The sequence below is a fragment of the Garra rufa genome, chromosome 6 (assembly GCF_049309525.1).
Source record: "Garra rufa chromosome 6, GarRuf1.0, whole genome shotgun sequence".
In the NCBI taxonomy this organism is placed as follows: domain Eukaryota; kingdom Metazoa; phylum Chordata; class Actinopteri; order Cypriniformes; family Cyprinidae; genus Garra; species Garra rufa.
Genome location: NC_133366.1, coordinates 42,300,363 through 42,319,462, shown reverse-complemented (window position 1 = coordinate 42,319,462; position 19,100 = coordinate 42,300,363). Strand labels below are relative to the sequence as shown.

Below are 19,100 nucleotides of genomic sequence, written 5' to 3'. Positions count from 1 at the left end.
CATCAGTTAGCCTTTGAACCTTCTGTAATAGTTGCATATCCCATAATAGTCCCTCAGTTCTCCTTAGTGTGAAAAGATGGATCTCAAAATCATAGTCATTAGCTGCATTTCCTTTACCGATATTTTATAAACGTCGATTAAAAAGTATTATGAAATGACGCCGTTTCCATTAACCAATGTTCTGCGACTGAAACATAATTTTTTTTTTCTCTTGCGATAAGTCATGGCAACAGATTTTATGGGATTTAATCGAATGTGACCTGTAGATGCGAAAAAAAAAATTTCCATTTCTGTTTTGCGAAATATATTCCTTTTTCGAAATATTCCTTTTTCAAATTGGCTGAAAAACCATGTGACCGTAAAAACTTTTTTGTGATATATTGAGTTTTTGTGCAATTTACGCGTTTCCATTAGGCGTATTTTCAATTCGCAATTTCAATTTGCGCAATTTAAAGGGTAATGGAAGCGCAACTATTGTTGGAAAGAGTTCAAATGCACAAAAAATGCTTAAAAACCCAAAGAATTTGTGGGACCTGAAGGTTTTTTTTTGAAGAACAGCAGGCAGGACAAACAAGGGACTCATGAACAACTATCATTAAAAAAAAAAAAAACAGCTGTGCATCGTTCAGATAACAACACAGTATAAAGAAACAAGTGTATGAAAACTCAAACTATTATTTTTTCTTGTGGCCTATGTGTAAACATTTTATGTGAAATATTTTATTCAGGTCAGTACTAAATAAACAATAACATGCATTTTGTGTGATCTTATCCCTCTTATTTTGATAAAATAATTAACATTTTGCAGATTCTGCAAGGTGTATGTAAACTTTTGACTTTAACTGCATTTCTGTGAGCAGACATTACTTGTCTTTAGTGTCACATGATCCTTCAGAAATAATTTTGTTCCTCTGATTTGATGCTTGATTATGAATAATGGTTCTTATTTTTATGAATGATTTGCTGCTTAATATTTTTTTGCATTATGGTACTCTGATGAATGCGTGTCGAAGACACGATAGAGAAGAAATTGTTGAATAAAATTGTTATTTTAGTTTCCCTTGCACATGAAAAGTATTCTCATAGCTTCATAAAATTAAGGTTGAACCACTGATGTCACATGGACGATTTTAACAATGTCCTTACTACCTTTCTGAGCCTTAAGCGTGTCAGTTGCATTGCTGTCTGTGCAGGGTCAGAAAGCTCTCGGATTTCATCATAAATCTGTGCTCCGAAGATGAACGAAAGTCTTACAGGTTTGGAATGACATGAGGGTGAGTAATTAATGACACAATTTTTGGTAAACTAACCCTTGCTTCATGTGTACCTCGTACCGGAAAAAAATGTTTCTAGAGATTTATTTTTTTGCTGTGGGGGAATCCCCTGTTTAGGCATGCCACTGCTGAGTAGCAGTGTTTAGGAAACCTTACAGTAGTGGTATGATGGTATATCATTCCGATCATAACCACTGTTAACCACTCTTACTGTGCACAATATAAACAGCAGGGAAGTGGATTGGCTTACATTGTGGTGTGCCAAAAACAAATCAGACCTCAACACCACTAAGGCTCTTGAAATGATAATTGAGTTATACAAGTTCCCCTCTACTGTTTATGAGAGATTCTCCAGTTATTATGGTGGAATCCCATAAATTCTTTTTCAAACACTAACCAGTAAAAAGAAACATTAGACTTGACATGCTAAAACATACATACAACCAAACCCATGTTTTAAAGTCACCAAGAACATTCTATGCTAAACGATCCCTCATGAGAAGCAAATCAGAATGTGTTTTTCCCCCTTTATAGATTGATGACATCTATGCGGCCACCAGGGGCGGAAATGAGATGGTGTTTCTCATATTCACTTTGAAGTGAGTTTGCCCTGAATTACAATGACAGACACCTGTCACTTGTACATGCTCCAAGGGCCTAACGTTTCCCCCCACTGCTTGGCATCCACTCGGTCAAGCCCCAGTTTTATTTTTAGACCATATGGAGTTGTTGAGGTGTAACTTGAAACTTTCTTTCTGTTGCCGTTTCTGAGTGTATGAGTCTTCGGCCATGTTAATCTGATAGGGCTCTAAATTTAATCCTAGGACCAGGATGGTGCATGTGTTTGTGCGGTGTTTGTGTGTGTACATGTCGAGTAAATGTGGTTTTTACTGTGAAAGTCCTTCAAATTTAAGTTCTTGATTAAAGCCTATTAATGAAAAATGCCTAATATTGTCAGAACTGGCATTTCATAATTGTAGTGTTGGTTGTGGAGATTTTAAAAAAAGTTACAAAATAAGTTAATAAAAGTCAGTCAAGACAGGACAATATTAGAAACGATTTTACTCAACATATTTAAGTCATTGTTTTACCTCAAGCCACACAAATTAAAGTTCATTATATGTGAAAGATACTCAAAGTCATTTTGTATGAATCGCATTTGTATTAGTTTTGAACAATATCCGTACCCGTTATTGAATATTTTATAATATGATTAATATTAATTGGTCATTACTGACGTTTCTTCTAAAGTTCTTGTAGCGTCCAATCACATAAACTAATTAATATTCATACCTCAGCAAATCAGTTTACTTGGCAAGCGCCACGCCATCTAATTAATATTCATGAGTCAGACGCCGTTTAAGGATTAGTGACTTAGCTACTGGCATTAGAAGAGCAGACGTACGCAAAATGTGAGCTCGCAAAGTTTGGTGACATTTAGCAACTAGAACACTTTCAAGTACTCATTATCTAAACGTTCCTAAAGAGAAGTACTATCGCTTCTTCATAAGGGACTTCGTTCATAAGGAACCCGGCTTTCAGAAGGATTTCTATTCTTTGACATGGTGTTTTTGCTTTTGACTTCGTGGTTTTAAAGTGGAACCAACTTTGTTTTTTAAGTCATGTTTATTATTCTGTTTATTTCGTTTTTCCTTTGCTTTGGAATGTAACAAGGAAGCTTTTTTAGCCGAAAACTGCTTTTGGGATGTGTCTGCCTTTTTGAACGCTGTTATTTATACTTTGGAGTTGCAAACAAACATTTCGAACAGTTTTTTATGATTTACTTTTTTGTGAAATGTACACACTGTTGCTTTTCTAACCGGAGCTTTTCTTGGAGCTGGAGCTGTTTATAGCGTCAATATCACATAACGTTGCATTTGGATGCACATGTGTTTTTTAAATCATAGACAGTAAGCGGCACTTGAACCCTGCGATGCATACGTTCTGTCTCGCCGTATTGCTCATGCTGCGCGGGATCATCATCTGCGTCTGTTCCAGCCATGAACCGCAGCACCCTGGACTGTACAAGGACACGACTGTGACCTCAACAGGCACGTGTGCATGACCAAATATCTAAAAAAAAAAAAAAAATAAATAAAATGTTAATATTCACTGAACTTCAGAATGCTACTGCGCATTCTGCACATCCATGCAATTTGCAGTGAAATGGTAAAGTGAACACTTTTCTGTCCACTTTTCATCACAGATCCATGTTGGCAAGTGAGCCCTCCATGTATGACAGAGGCTGACCGCTTCAGCTTGGAGGCTCTTCAGCACATCCATAGAGAGATGGATGATGATCAGGATGGAGGCATTGAGGTGGAAGAGAGTGTTGAGGTAATTAACATTCACAGATGTTCACAAACAATCAGAAAGAAGTTTCCTCGCACCCTAATGTCAATCCTGCAGGGTTTACTTTCCACACCTCCTGGCCAATGCACTTTCATGAAATTTGCAGTCAAATGGATAAGAAAAGAGCAGTTTAAACAGCTGATTAAATATTGTATAGCTGATCATAACTTTTTCTTAAGAATAACTGCCAAAAATTATCCAACTTTTCAAAGCTTTAAAAGTAGGGCTGCACAATTAATCAAAATAAAACCAAAATTGTGATATGGCTCCGTACGATTATCACAAAGGCTGCTATTTAATTAACTAATATGCTGTGTATGTTTCAAAGTGTGAGGAAATTAAGACAGCTAAATAGTAGTTTTATAATTTTACAGTTGCAATAAAATTTTTAAATACCTAATTATTTTACAGTGAAATATTACACAAAATACACAAAATAAGTTTTCTTATTTTTTTATTTAGTCATTTTGATATTATTATTATTGTAGCCAAATTGATAAATCACTACATTTTGACCTAATTGTTCCCTGCAAACAAACGCAGCAGACCTGGAATTTGCTGTGAATATTGAAACATACAATATAGACATTTCAAAAGCATCTAAAATGTAAATGCACAACTCTAGAAAGCCATTAAAAACTATTCAAATCCTTTTTGTTTTAGATGTATTAGAAATATAAATAAAGTACATAAATAAGTCTCTTCTGCTCACCAAGCCTGCATTTAATTGATCCAAAATACAGCAAAAGCAGTAATATTGTGAAATATTTTTACTTAAAAATAAATAAATAAATAAATAATATACATGCAGTACCGTTTTAAAAGTTTGGGGTCAGTAAGACTTGTAATAGTCTTTAAAGAAGTCTCTTATGCTCATCAAGGCTGCATTTATTTGATTAAAAATACAGAAAAAAAACAGTAATATTGCAAAATGTTTTTACAATATAAAATAATGTTTTTTTATTTTAACATACTTTAAAATAGGATTTATTCCTGTGATGAAAAACTGAATTTTTATCAGCTGTTACTCCAGTCTTAAGTGTCACATGATCTTTCAGAAATCATTCTAATATGTTGATTTATTATTAGAATGATCAATGTTGGATAATATCAACTGTTGTGCTGCTAAATATTTTTTTGGAACCTGTGATTTTTTTTTCCAGGATTCTTTTATGAATAAAAAGTTTAAAAAGTACAGTGTTTATTCAAAATATATATTTTTTATAACAATGTAAATTATTATTAACTTTTAATAAACTTTTAATTATTAACTTAATACATCCTTGGTGAATAAAAGTATTAATTTTTTAAAAAACAAAAAAAGAAACAATAAAAATGTACTGACCCCAAACTTTTGAACGGTAGTGTATATAATCTAAATTTTCAGCATCAGTTTCACATGACCCTTCAGAAATCATTCTAATTTTTTTTTTGATAAGAAATGATAAAACTATAATAGAACAAAACTATAAGAATTTTATAATGTCACAAAAGATTTCTACTTTAGATAAATGCTGTTCTTCTGACCTTCCTGTTCATCAAAGAAACCTTAAAAAAAATTACTCAGCTATTTTCAACATAATAATAAAAACATTTTTGAGCAGCAAATCAGAATTTTTGAATGATTTCTGAAGGATCATGTGACTGGAATAATGAATTCAGCTTTTTTTTTATTTTTTTTTTTTATTAAATATATTCAAATAGAGAATGGTTATTTTAAATTGTAAAAATATTTTAAATGGATTGAGAAAATGCAGGCTTGGTGAGCAAAAGAGACTTCTTTCCAAAAACATAAAAAATCATTTTGACTGGTAGTGTTTATAGATCATTTCGAGCCTCTAATCCCAACCTTACCCTAAATAAACCACTTCTAATCAGTTAAAAACATAATTAATGTTAAAAATAATATATTAAAATAATATATTAATCTGAGGTTGTGAAACTTCTAAATTCACATTCAGACTAACAAGCTCAGCTTTACCATTTTGGTATGTCTATGTGATGTTTGTGTAAGAGCTGAAGTGTTATGCCAGAGCACCCTTGAGTTCTTTTCCTGAGCCTGTTGGTCAATTTAGAAACACATGTTTCCATCCAGCACCTAAGACACACTGTTCAGGCTTGGCAGTGGGAGAACATAACAGGGTGGGATGAGTTTCTAAGTAGCGTCCTGAAGTACGTCAGTCTCTAGTATTGGGTTACTTTTCCTTGTTGCTATAGATATGTTTTAGGTTGATCGAAGCAGCAAAGAAGCCTGGAATCACGTGGTGCGTCTGATTACGGCAGAGACAGATAGCAAAACACATACGCAGACACTTGAGCTCTTTTGATCTTGAATGTTTACTCAGCTGTTGTTTCAAGTGTCACTGCATTTGTAGGATTTGTGTAGGTTGTTTTTTTTAAGTTAATTTAAATTTCTCTTGCGTCTGCATTTCTTCATCTGTTTCTTACTGTAGTTCATCATTGAGGATATGCAGCAGCAACAACAGGCAAACAAGCACAGTAAACTCCATCAGGAGGACCAGCATATTACTTTGGAGGAGCTTTGGAAGGCCTGGAAATCTTCTGAGGGTAAGATGGTCTCCATGATTGAGTCTTGCCGTGTTCCCAATGTAAAATAGTGACTTTCTTTCCTTCTTTGGCCTTTTTCACTGCTTTCTTTCACCTTGTCAGTTCATAACTGGACTCAGGAGGATGTCTTGTGGTGGCTACGAGAGTTTGTTGAGTTGCCTCAGTATGAAAAGGGTTTCAAAGAGCTGCGTGTCAGTGGGAACACCTTGCCCAGGTGAGACAAATCAAGATTGAACCAAATGAAAATTCAGCCTGGAATCATTTTAAATTTGTCTAAAGTTTTGCCAAGTGCAATTTGTACATTTTATGTTTCTGGCTTCCAGTCTCATCCGCGTCCAGCTGTTTTTAGCTGTACAAAACAGCTTGTTTTGCTCCTTAATATTGCAAATTGGTGTCTTACTATGTTATTTTAATGTAATTGACTTATGAACACACAGGTTTTACAGTTACTGCATGTTGTTTTTCTTCTCATCATAAGCTTACTTCCACGTTAAAGAATAAGGTGGATAGATGTTTCTATATCATCTAAAATGTAAGTGCACAGATTTAGAAATGTAAAAAGTCTTACAAATCCTTTATATACTATTTATGTAAATAATATAAATTACATAAAAATTACATGTCTACAGCTTTCCATGACAATATTTGGCCGAGATACTAAACAAAATTATTTGAAAATCTGAAATCTGAGGGTGCAAAAAAATCTAAATACTGAGAAAATCGCCTTTAAAGTTGTCCAAAAGAAATTCTTGAATATAGCCTTGAATATTACTAATCAAAATGTTTTGATATATGTGACCCTGGACCACAAAACCAGTCATAAGGTAAAATTTTACAAAATTGAGATGTATACAACATATGAAAGCTCAATAAATAAGCTTTCTATTGATGTATGGTTTGTTAGGATAGGACAATATTTGGCCGAGATACATCTATTTGAAAATCTGGAATCTGAGGGTGCAAAAAAATCAAAATACTGAGAAAATCACCTTTAAAGTTCTCCAAATTAAGTTCTTAACAATGCATATTACTAATCAAAAATTACATTTTGATATATTTATAGTAGGAATTTTACAAAAAAATCTTAATGGAACATGATCTTTACTTAATTTCCTAATGATTTTTGGCATAAAAGAAAAATCTATAATTTTGACCCATACAATGTATTTTTGGCTATTGCTACAAATATACCCCAGCGACTTAAGACTGGATTTGTGGTCCAGGGTCACATATTATTTACGGCAGGAAATTTACAAAATATCTTCATGGAACATGATCTTTACTTAAAAACCTAATGATTTTTGGCATAAAAGAAAAACCCATACAATGTGTTTTTGGCTATTGCTACAAATATACCTGTGCTACTTAAGACTGGTTTTGTGGTCCAGGGTCACATATATATATATCGTTTTTAGCCTCTAATCCTGTCTCTACCCTAAATCAAACCTATTCTCAAAGGTTAAACACTTAATAGGCATATCAGTTTACAGTGCTAGGTATTATAGTTCCAATATATTATTATATAGCTATTTTTAATAGCATTAGAAGTCACAGAGAACAGAATGAAAACGCTATAATGTAAAATGAGGTAGGTGCTTTAAATAAATGTGACACGTCCTTTGAAAAATACATAAAAACAGTTAAACATTAAGATAATTAAAAAAAACTGTTTTCTATTTTAATATATTTTAAAATGTAATTTATTCCTGTGATGGCAAACCTGAATTTTCAGCATGATTACTCTAGTTTCAGTGCTACATGACTCTTTCTTCAGTGCTGTATGAGAAATTATTGTAATATTTTGATGTGCTATTCAAGAAACATTTTCTAATAATTATCAAAGTTAAAAACAGTTTTGCTGCTTCATATTTTTGTGGAATCCGTACTTTGATTACTTTTTTGCATAATTTCTGAACAGAAGAATTAATATCTTTAAAATCAAATTGTATTCACCCCAAAAATGGTAATGTGTTTAGTTAATCTGAATGATTAAGTGATACAACTAATAATTTCTTGCTTTGTATTTACAGGATTGCTTCCAATGAGCCATCATTTATGAGCACATATCTGAAGATCCAGGACCAGCAACACAAACAAAAACTCAAGCTCAAAGCCCTGGATGTAGTGCTTTTTGGCCCACCTACACGTATGTATACACTTTACATATATTGACATATTTTGACCATGTTTCAAACTCTGTTATAGACTCAGGATATGAACATTTCAGTCTCTGATCAACATAAGCTCGTTTGAAAATGAATTGTGAAGTCAAATGGCTGCACTAAACAACTTGTGCAGTCCAGTGGCAGTGATTCCATCCATTAAATTGTACGCATTGTATGTTCGATTGGAACTGAAGAAACAGTATAATGAATTCTGATCGAACAGGCTTGGCTTTTCAAATGTCATTCTTAAATATAGCTCTGACTGATGTGTATCATTTAAGCATGCGAAATCAAATATCCATGCACTACTGTTGAGAACACACAGCAGAATGCATCTCTGAGAGTGTAAAATGTATTCAGCAGATATACTGTCAGCATGCACAATAAGCACACAGTCATCACAAAATGTTTCATTGCCTGTCTGACTAATATCCCCCTGTACCTTTGCTCCAGGACCCCCACACAACTGGATGAAAGACCTGCTTCTGATAGTGTCAGTAGTAATGGGGATCGGTGGATGCTGGTTTGCACGAGTACAGAATAAAGCATCTAAGATACATATTTCAAAGATGATGAAGGACCTGGAAAGCTTGCAAAGCGCTGAACAAAGCCTCAGGGACTTACAGGGACAGTGAGTGCATCTTTTAGATTTCTAAAATAAATCATACGGTTATTCACCAAAATAAATAAACCTGTTTGATTCAAACTTGATTCAACAAGTCTCAATTCATAATTTTTCATAATTCAGGAATCCAGTAGTGGTTTTACTGGTTTTATATCGGTCTTTTTTTAAAAATGTGTTTGAAGGTTGGAAAAGGCCCAGGAAGAGAAGCGCACAGTGACGGTAGAAAAGAAGAATCTAGAGGAAAAGATGAGGGATGAGATTGAGGGAGCTCAGGAAGAGGCCAACCGCCTGCACAGACTCCGAGATGGAGCAGTGAGTGAACTCACCCGTCTTCGTTATGCAGAAGAAGAGCTTGAACAGGTAAAGATCTGCATTTCTCAGGGTTAAACATCTCCTAACAAGACTCCACTACATCCCATGGTTCTCTGGGCTCCTTTTACAGGTGCGTAATGCATTGAAGAGGGCCGAAAAAGACATGCAGTGCCTTTGGTCACTTCCTGAATCTTTGCAGCTGTGGCTACAGCTCACCCATGAGGTAGAGGTCCAGTACTACAATGTCAAGAAGCAAAGTGCAGAGCAACAACTCGCCACAGCAAAAGATGAGGTATTTTAGTGATTAATGAATCTCAAATCAAATTTTAGGTTTCAGTTGTTTAGCCTTTTGAGTTCATTTCCAGAATAAAAATTTCCTGAAAATTTACTCACCCCTATGTCATCCAAGATGTTCATGTATTTTATTAGAATTTAAGAAATTAAGGTTTTTAAGGAAGACATTGCAGGTTCCAGGACTTCACTGGGGATCAGCAGGTTGAAAGTCCGAATTGCAGTTTCAGTGCAGCTTCAAGAGGCTTTACATGATCCCCGGCGAGGAATAAGGGTCTTGTCTAGCGAAACGATTGGCCATTTTCTAAAAAAATAAAAATGTATCTACTTTTTAACCACAAATGCTCATCTTCAAGTTCACACATTATGTAATCTCATTGGAAATGTCACAAGTAGTTAGCTATTCGTCTCTGTACTTCGGTACAAAAAGAAAGGATAGAGCGAGAAACGACATCTTATTTCTCCTCCAACTTTAAAATCGTCCAACATCATTGTGTTACCTTTTACTGTAAAGACTTTCTTTGCACGTTCACTTTGCGGGTTTCCGCTAAAATAAAAGTCAACATTCATAAATGTTAGTATTGTCATTTTACTGTTGTTCTGTAAAATAAAATAAAAAAGACAAAAATAATGATAACTCTCTATTAAAAGCTACTGTATATTAATATATTTACTATAACATTCTTCTTTGCCCAGCAAGGCTGTATTTATTTGTACATTAAAAAACACATGCCTGATTCAAGAAGGGGGTCTTAAAAATGGAAAAGAGTATTATTTTACTAACTTATTAATTTTAAGTTAAATTGTGGTTTGTTGGTAGGCTATAATGTCTACTAGAATGTTAAAAAAGTTCAGTGTTAAGTAAATATTTTTAAATTGTTGTTTTGTAATTTTTTTTTTTTTTTTTTTTTTAAAGCAAGACAAAACTAAAAAGCACATTTTGGCTATTTAATTTATGCAATGATGAAAAAAATTGGCAAAATACATGGGGGAAAATCGGTAATCGGCCTTCGACCCAGTATTTAAGTTTGTTCGGCTTCAGCCAAGAATTTTCATTTCGGTGCATCCCTAGTGACTATGTAATGCATGAAGTCGTGGATGCACAGCTAGTGCAAGACAAGCATTTGTGGTTAAAAAGTATAAAAATGTTAGTATAAATTTTTTTTTTTTGAAAATGTTAGATTGTTTTGCTAGATAAGATCCTTATTCCTTGGCTGGGATCGTGTAGAACCCTTTGAAGCTGCCATGAAACTGCAATATGGACCTTCAACCTGTTGATCCCCATTGAAGTCCACTATATGGAGAAAATCCTGGAATGGTTGCTTTAGAAACCTTAATTTCCTTTGGACTGAAGAAAGAAAGCCATGAACATCTTGGATGACATGGGGGTGAGTAAATTACCAGGAAATTTTAATTTTGCAGTGGGCTAATTCTTTAATATTTACAATCTGTAATTATTCAATCACTTTTTACTTTTGCACAGGCTGAGAAAATCAAGAAAAAAAGGAGTTCTGTGTTGGGTACGCTACATGTTGCACATAGCTCCTCATTGGATCAAGTGGATCAGAGAATTCTGGAGGCCAAGTAATTACTCTACATAAATAATGCAAGAAAAAAGGAAAATTTTTCAAAATGTATCAATGCTAAATTTTAAATTTCAAGGCAATATACAAATCTTGAGTACACTTACAGTAACCTGCATATGTATTTTGTTAAAGGAATGCACTGGCAGAGGTGACTGCCTGCCTACGGGAGCGTCTGCACCGGTGGCAGCAGATTGAGGGCTTGTGTGGATTTCCTGTGATGAAAAATGCAGGCCTACCCAGTCTCACCGCTACACTCTACCCAGACCCCAACTGGATGCTAATGCCCCGGGCTGCAATGCAGTCCTATCAAGTGCCTGTTTCAGTGGAGGACATGGAGGAAGAAATGCCACAAATTATACCACAGATTCCTGGTTGGTACTTTGGTTTGTTCTTTCTTCTGTTTTTATATACAGTGATGGCCAAAATGATTAGAACACTAGTATTTTCACCAGATAAAAAAATGGTTTTAAGTCAGTTATTTCTATCTTTTGCTGTAGTGTGTCCAGTCTGTCTGGAATGGCATGAAGAAACAGAACAAATTGAAACAGACTAAATCCAGAAGAACTGTGGCAACGTCTCCAAAATGCTTCAAGAGACCTACCTAAAAACTATGTGCAAGTGCACCTAGGACAAAAGCTGCTTTAAACGTAAAGGATGGTCACACCAAATGTTGATTTAATTTAGTTAATAAAAGTAAATTGATAAAGACAATCTATTTTTGACAGCATCCTAATTTTACAGCATTTTTACACAAGTGCCTAAAACTTGTAACAGTACTGTAGCTTTGTAGGTTTCATGAAGCATCTTGTGGACATTGCCACAGTTCTTCTGAATTTATTCTGTCTCAGTTTGTTCAGTTTCTTCATGTCATTCCAGACAGATGATGATGAGATCAGATCTTTGTGTGGAGCACTGGCTGTTGTCAGACTCCTTGTGCAAACAAAAATCTGACTGGATTATTACAACAATGGCAAAATGAATGTTTGGAAATGTAAACTGATATTTCCTACTGACACACTACAGCAAAAGGTAGAAATAGCTGACTTAAAATCATTTTTAAGCTGGTGAAAATACTAGTGTTCTAATAATTTTGGCCACCACTGTACATTAAACAAAGTGAGATTATTGTGCCAGTTAATCTGATATCAAAATGTAATATCAATCAGGACATTTTATTCATTGTAATCAAAAATAGCTTTCGATTTATGCTTGATTATTCATGCTTTACTTTTCAGTCACAGTTGCACCTCTGAAGTGTTCTCCACGGTCTCTGGTTCGCTCTCGCCGATCTGGGCATATTGTGCCATCACCAGTCATCGTATCTCCTGACCCAGACCTACTGATTCCCATACGATCTCCACTACGCCGATATGGAGATGAAGAAGAAGAGCATATCAAATTCTCCCCTCTTGTAAAACAGTATGTCATCCAGGCATTTTGGCTTATGTTTTTAAACTGCATAGAAAAGAGCAGCTCAAAGATTCATATAGGGGACATTGGATGCAAAATTCACTTTTAAATGGTGTTTCCATATAAATGTCTTATAATTTAAAAAGATATGCAGAGAAACAGGTTGCTGAGAACAAAGCTATTTTTGAAAAGGTAAAAAGGGTGTTGTTTTACATGACCGTTGATGACTTTTAACCAAAGTGTGTTGCAGACATTTCATGAAGACCCTAAAGAATCATACCAACTTGTGGAAAATGAACATCCGATGTCCCCTTTAAAAATTTATTAATCCAGGATAATGTTAGTTTATGAATATCTTTTTTGGTTGAACATTTCCTGAGTGTTCCTCTCTCTGACAGGGAGTCTATGGAAACATCTTCAGATACAGATTCTATTGGGTCATCCATCAGCAGAATGTACAGCACCCTTGATGTCCCTCCTCGGAGAAAGTATATTTTCTCTGATAAAATGCCCCGAAAGATCTCCCTGGATGAAGAAGACAGTCCCTCACGCAAAATCTCAGAGGAGGAGATGGACGAATCTTTGATGGTGAATGCCTCAAGAAAAGTTTCACGAGACGAACTGGACATTAATACTCCATCAAGAAAGACATCTAGAGATGAACTAGAGGCCTTAATGGACCCTCCCAAACAACTGAGTAGAGGAGAAACAGAGACCAGCATAGATTTAAGGAAGTTACCCAGGGATCTATCTTTAGATTCCACAATGAGGTACTATACAGAAAAGATTTCTCCAGCAGCGATCAGCATGGATAGTCAGAGACAACGATCACTCAGAGAGAGAAAAGATCATATGGACAGTATTTCTAGAGTGATACCAAAAGCAGAATTTGATATAAATACCACAAGTGGAAGTAGATATTCAGATGCAGTAATGAACACTTCCATTAAACACAAAGAAAACCTGGATTTTCCAACTACTATCCAGCGGGGAAAAGTGTTTAGGGAAAACTCCTTTGATGCAACCTTTGATAGTTCAGTGGAAAGCTCTAAAAAATTTAAGACGTTAGGCAAAACAGATTCATCCAGAGACATCCCTTCACGAATGATGGCACAAGATGAATTTGATGTGCCCACGGATTTTGAAAGACTAAAAATGAGAGACATTTCCATGGATACTGCTTCAAGGAACATACTGAAAGAGGAATTTGAGAGAAGCAAGTCCTTTAAAGAGAACAGGGATATCCGCATGGAAATTCCCTCCAAAAAAATCTCTCGAGATGAGCAAGAAGTCGCAATGGAGACACAACGGATACAACGCTCTGTGGAAACTCCCACTGGAAAAATGCAGAGAGAGATTGTGGGTCTATCTCTGGAGGCTCCAAGGCGCAAGATATCGCAGGAGGAGTTTCTAGTTGCAAACCCAGGACAGTTTGGCCCTCCTGACCTCACCGTTGGTTCCCTAAAGCTCTGGAAATCAGCCTCAGACTCGCTCAGTACATTAGTGTATGATGGCATTCTAGAAAAGTCATATGAGAACCCTCTTATGTCCAGTCCTGGGGATCTCAGTCACGCGGCTTCAGTGTCTTCCTTATCCCAAAGCCTTTTTGGAAATGAAGGACAATCAGCAAATTTGTCTACTTCAGAATCTAGCGGTAAGGACAAGAGCAAGAAATCTTCAAAGCTCAAGAATATATTCAAAAAGAAAAAGGAAAAGGAAAAAGAAAAAGATAAAAACTCATAAAGGTCAACAAGAAGTCGGAATTCAGACACTTTTAAAGGCCAAAGTCTCTTCTTGGAAAGCTGGCTTGTAAACTAAAACGTAAAAGGAGTGCCCAAGGTTTTTCTTAGAGCCTCAGCTAAATGGATGCAAACTTGTGAAACAAAGGAGCAGAGCTTCACTTTTCCAAGTTGGATTCAGAGCTACTGTTTGGCGTAAGATGTTCTGTCCAGTGAAGCTGTTGAATGAGATATTAATTGCACATTTTTCTTTCTTTATTGTGGATGTGTTCATCATTTGAAATAATTTGTGCAGAAATGGTCGTGTGCTTTCTGCTCTGATGTAATGAGACTTTTGCATATTAACAGATCATTGTAGCATTGAAGACAATCGCAACGTGCTTTACTTTATTAATTTGGTTTACTTTCTGGTTTTTACAAAATGTCATTAAAATTCAGGCAAGATAAGAAAACAAAGTAATTACCGAAGGTTAACTAATATACTATATTTACTTCATGACTAGCAATATTAATATTTAATTAATATTAAAAAATGAGCCTATTAATAAATGTATTTTGATTTGATTTAAATGAAGCTGTAATTAAGTGCTATATAATATATTTATTTACATATTTATTTACAAGTTTTAAATAATTAAATAAATGATTAAATAAGGATTATTTTTTATTTTTACTTTCATATCTTTCAAAGTTTAATAGCTGCAGTTTAATAAAGAAAGATGATATTTCTATTTAATTATATGTGACCCTAGACCAAAAAAAAAAAAAAACAGTCTTAAGTAGCATGGGTGTTGTTATGGTATGACGTGCTCGTGCTGGACGGACGAGACGAGAAACAATAAACACTATATTTAATATATTCTTCAAGAAACAGACAGGAACATCCACACACGTAACGAATAACATCAAATAAAGGCCGACAGTGTAAAGAACTCAAAGACAGACTTATAAAGAAAAACTAATCATGAAACAGGTGACGGGGATCAGGACAAACGAGGGCAAAACCAAAGCAGACAGATCGACGGGGGGAGACAAAGGGAGAAACCAAGTAGACAAACAGACAGAACTGTGACAGGTATATTTGTAGCAATAACCAAAAATGCATTGTATTGTTCTTTTATTCCAAAAATCTTTAGGATAGTAAAGATCATGTTCTATGAAAATATAGTGTACATTTCTTTTGAAATTAAACTAAATTTTTGATTAAAAATATTCATTGCTAAGAACTTCATTTAGACAACTTTAAAGGTCGATTTTCTCAATATTTTGATGTTTTTGCATCCACAGATTCCAGATTTTCAAATATAGTAGTCAACATTTGAAGTGGATCAAAACCTTTCATCAAAGTTGTCCTAAAACCAAAACAATAGCCATTCTTGGCTTAGGACAACTTTGATGAACTTTTTTGATCCACTTCAAATGTTGACTACTGTAGATGTATCACGGCCAAATATTGTCCTATCCTAACAAACCACAAATAAATAAAAAGCTTATTTATTCATGAATAAAATATTCATGACATTAAATATTCAATATATGTGACCCTGCACCACAAAACCAGTCATAAGGTTAAATTTTACAAAACTGAGATGTATCATATGAAAGCTCAATAAACAAGCTTTCTATTGATGTATGGTTTGTTAGGATAGGACAGTATTTGGCCGAGATACATCTATTTGAAAATCTGGAATCTGAGGGTGCAAAAAAATCAAAATACTGAGAAAATCACCTTTAAAGTTCTCCAAATTAAGTACTTAACAATGCATATTACTAATCAAAAATTACATTTTGATATGTTTACAGTAGGAATTTTACAAAACATCTTCATGGAACATGATCTTTACTTAATTTCCTAATGATTTTTGGCATAAAAGAAAAATCAATCATTTTGACCCATACTATGTATTTTTGGCTATTGCTACAAATATACCCCAGCGACTTAAGACTGGTTTTGTGGTCCAGGGTCACATATTATATATAAATCTACATTTTAAAAAACTGACGCTTATGACTGGTTTTGTTGTCCAGGGTCACATATGTTATATTTGGCATCAAAGACTGACATTTATTTTCCAAAACATAGTTTACAACCTTTACAGAAGTTTTTGACCTTGACCGTACACACATTTTATGACTGGTATATGTATTACCTTGGTGTCTGGCTGATTTTATTGTACAGCACTTGGGGCAACATTTTTTCAGTATGCAATTCTCTCAATTTGAATAGAGAAATATTCTTCTTGAAATGACATTCATCTTAATGCCATTTAAGATATTTTGTGGGATCCCGCCCTTTTCCATTCTGTATGATGTTGTGAAAATATATAATCAGATTAAAAATGTACATTAAAGAACTAAAAATTTGCTAAATATTTACTTACTCCCAGGCCATCCAAGATGTAGATGAGTCTGTTTCTTCATCGGAAAAGATTTGGAGAAATGTAGCATTATATCACCTGCTCACCAGTGGATCTTCTGCAGTGAAGCACTTATAAGAAACAAATCCATCAAGGCATTTTAACTTTAAGCTGTCGCTTTGGTGTTGTCCTCTGAGACCAAATCCTACCAACATATTTGTTTAGAACTGTTTAGGATTGTTTTCACTTATAAACATATTTCTCTCTTGATTACGAAAAGATGACTTCTTCACTGGAGAAATATTATGGATAGACGACTAGTTGAGTTATAACGTCTTCATGATGCATTTGTTTATTACAGACCCAGCAAGCACTGGACGTCAGTATAACATCAGGGGCCTCATTTATAAAGACTTGCGTAGAAACCATCCTTGATTTTATCTAAGAACTTTTCTGATTTGATCGTAAGAGCGATTCAGAGAAACGAACGTACACACGAAATCCATGCGTGCGCCAGTCATTCGGTTATAAATCACAAATGATCGTGGAATTGTGTGCAGCTGAATGTTCCACCGTCGAAACGCCCCTGCTTAATTAATTAACATATAAAATGAGCTCATTCCTAAAGCAAAAACTCTGTGACAATGGCAAGCAAAAAGAAGCGCAAGAAATCAAATTATAGTGAGGCTGAACTATCTGCAATACCAGGCATTACCACAAGGAAACGGTTGTACGCCAAGCTGGAATCTGACGTGGAGATAAGTACTTTTCCACGTCAAAGACGGTTTTTATAAATCTGTACTTTGACGTGGATTTGATCGTACAAACACTCTAAGATCAAATCAGTGCGTAAGAAAGTTTTATAAATGAGGCCCCAGATATACGATAGACCCCAATGTCGGAAAGACAAATTGACATCAGAACCCAACATTAGATTCATGTTAATCTGAGACGTCAGACTGACGTGGCATTTTGGTTGAAATTGAAAATCGAATTGACATCAGAACCCAACATCAGATTGATGTTGATCTGAGATGTTGGACAGACGTTGCATTTTGGTTGAAAATAAAAAACGAATTGATGCCAGATCCCAACGTCAGATTGACATCAATCTGATACGTCGGACAGACGTTGCATTTTGGTTGAATATTGAAAATCGAATTGACGCCAGAACCTAAAATCAGATTGACGTCAACCTCTGATGTTGGACAGACATTGTAGTTTGGTTGAAGATGAAAATCAGGTTGTCTTCAGAACCCAACGTCAGACTGACATCAACCTCTGATGTTGGACAGGCGTTGCATTTTGGTTGAAAATGAAAATTGAATTGACATCAGAATGTTACCATTATGACGTTTAGGAGACGTTGGGTTTTGGTCACCATACCTCATGACTAAATATCAGTGTTTGACATCAGTATTATGTTGGATTGATGTTGTAATTTGGATACTTTGCAACACAACCTAAAAACAACTAAATATCAGCATCAGCTGACGTCAATATTGGACATCAAATTAACGTTTGTCATTAGATCTTGACTTGTCATTTGACGTCACAACCAAAATTAACCAAATATCAACGTCGTATGATATGTACCTGCTGGGTTTGCTTCACAAGATGTTAATTGATGGACTGGAGTCATTCGGATTATTTATGGATAATTGTGATGTTATCGGCTGTTTGAGCACTCATTCTGATGGCAGCCATTCACTGCAGAGGATCCATTGGTGAGCAAGTGATGTAATGCTACATTTCCTCTAAATCTGTTCCGATGAAGAAACAAACTCCTCTTGGATGCCTGAGGGTAAGTACATTTTTAGAAAATTTTCATTTTGGGGTCAGCTATTACATTAATCAAATAGTTTGACATTGCTGGAACATGTACATTCAAGCAGTCATGGATTTACAGATCTTTATCACCTTGAAAATATCCACAATTAGTGTCTGGATTTGCCAAACTTTGCATGATGCCTGTGAATATTTTAGATAAAGACTGACATTGAAAATGATCTGACATATGTTCTGAAGCAATAGCAAATAAACAAGATATTTACAAACAAACATGTAAGCCTATTTTTGTTTCTAAAGATACAATGTAGTTACAATGCATCCGACTTATATGTTTTATATTTTGGTTGTTATTATTTTCAATGAGAAACCACTTTGTTGGCTGGTAGCATTGGTTATTTAAAGTGTCATGAAACTCCCTAGTTTGAGTCTGCATTTTTCTTACCAATTTTAGAAATGTTTGATCTACCAAAAAAAGGGTGTTTTCCAGAATCTTTGATGATTTGATGCTGTTTAGGGGGTTCTTGTGAAGTGTCAAATCATTCTTTGACGTTTTTAACCACAGTTGTTTCCAGTGGTTGTTACTGATTGCTGATGCTATTTTTTGAGCATTTGTCTGTTTAAATTGAACTG

General features: G+C 34.9%; 1 protein-coding gene across 1 annotated transcript; it reads left to right on the top strand.

Moving 5' to 3' along the window:
- The first annotated feature begins 2,810 nt into the window (after positions 1–2,810).
- On the top strand, positions 2,811–18,732 carry stim2a (tromal interaction molecule 2a). The gene is made up of 12 exons (XM_073842859.1): positions 2,811–3,325; positions 3,481–3,611; positions 6,080–6,194; positions 6,297–6,408; positions 8,225–8,340; positions 8,813–8,990; positions 9,167–9,344; positions 9,427–9,588; positions 11,071–11,171; positions 11,306–11,544; positions 12,409–12,592; positions 12,982–18,732. Exons 1-12 carry the CDS (start codon positions 3,208–3,210, stop codon positions 14,324–14,326), a joined length of 2,979 nt encoding a protein of 992 aa, XP_073698960.1. The 5' UTR covers positions 2,811–3,207; the 3' UTR covers positions 14,327–18,732.
- The last annotated feature ends 368 nt before the right edge of the window (positions 18,733–19,100 follow it).

Coding starts and splice junctions, on each gene's coding strand:
- stim2a (XM_073842859.1), top strand. CDS start 3,208: ATGCATACGTTCTGTCTCGCCGTATTGCTCATGCTGCGCGGGATCATC. Junction 6,195..6,296: donor GGCCTGGAAATCTTCTGAGG/GTAAGATGGTCT, acceptor TCACCTTGTCAG/TTCATAACTGGACTCAGGAG. Junction 11,172..11,305: donor CAGAGAATTCTGGAGGCCAA/GTAATTACTCTA, acceptor ATTTTGTTAAAG/GAATGCACTGGCAGAGGTGA.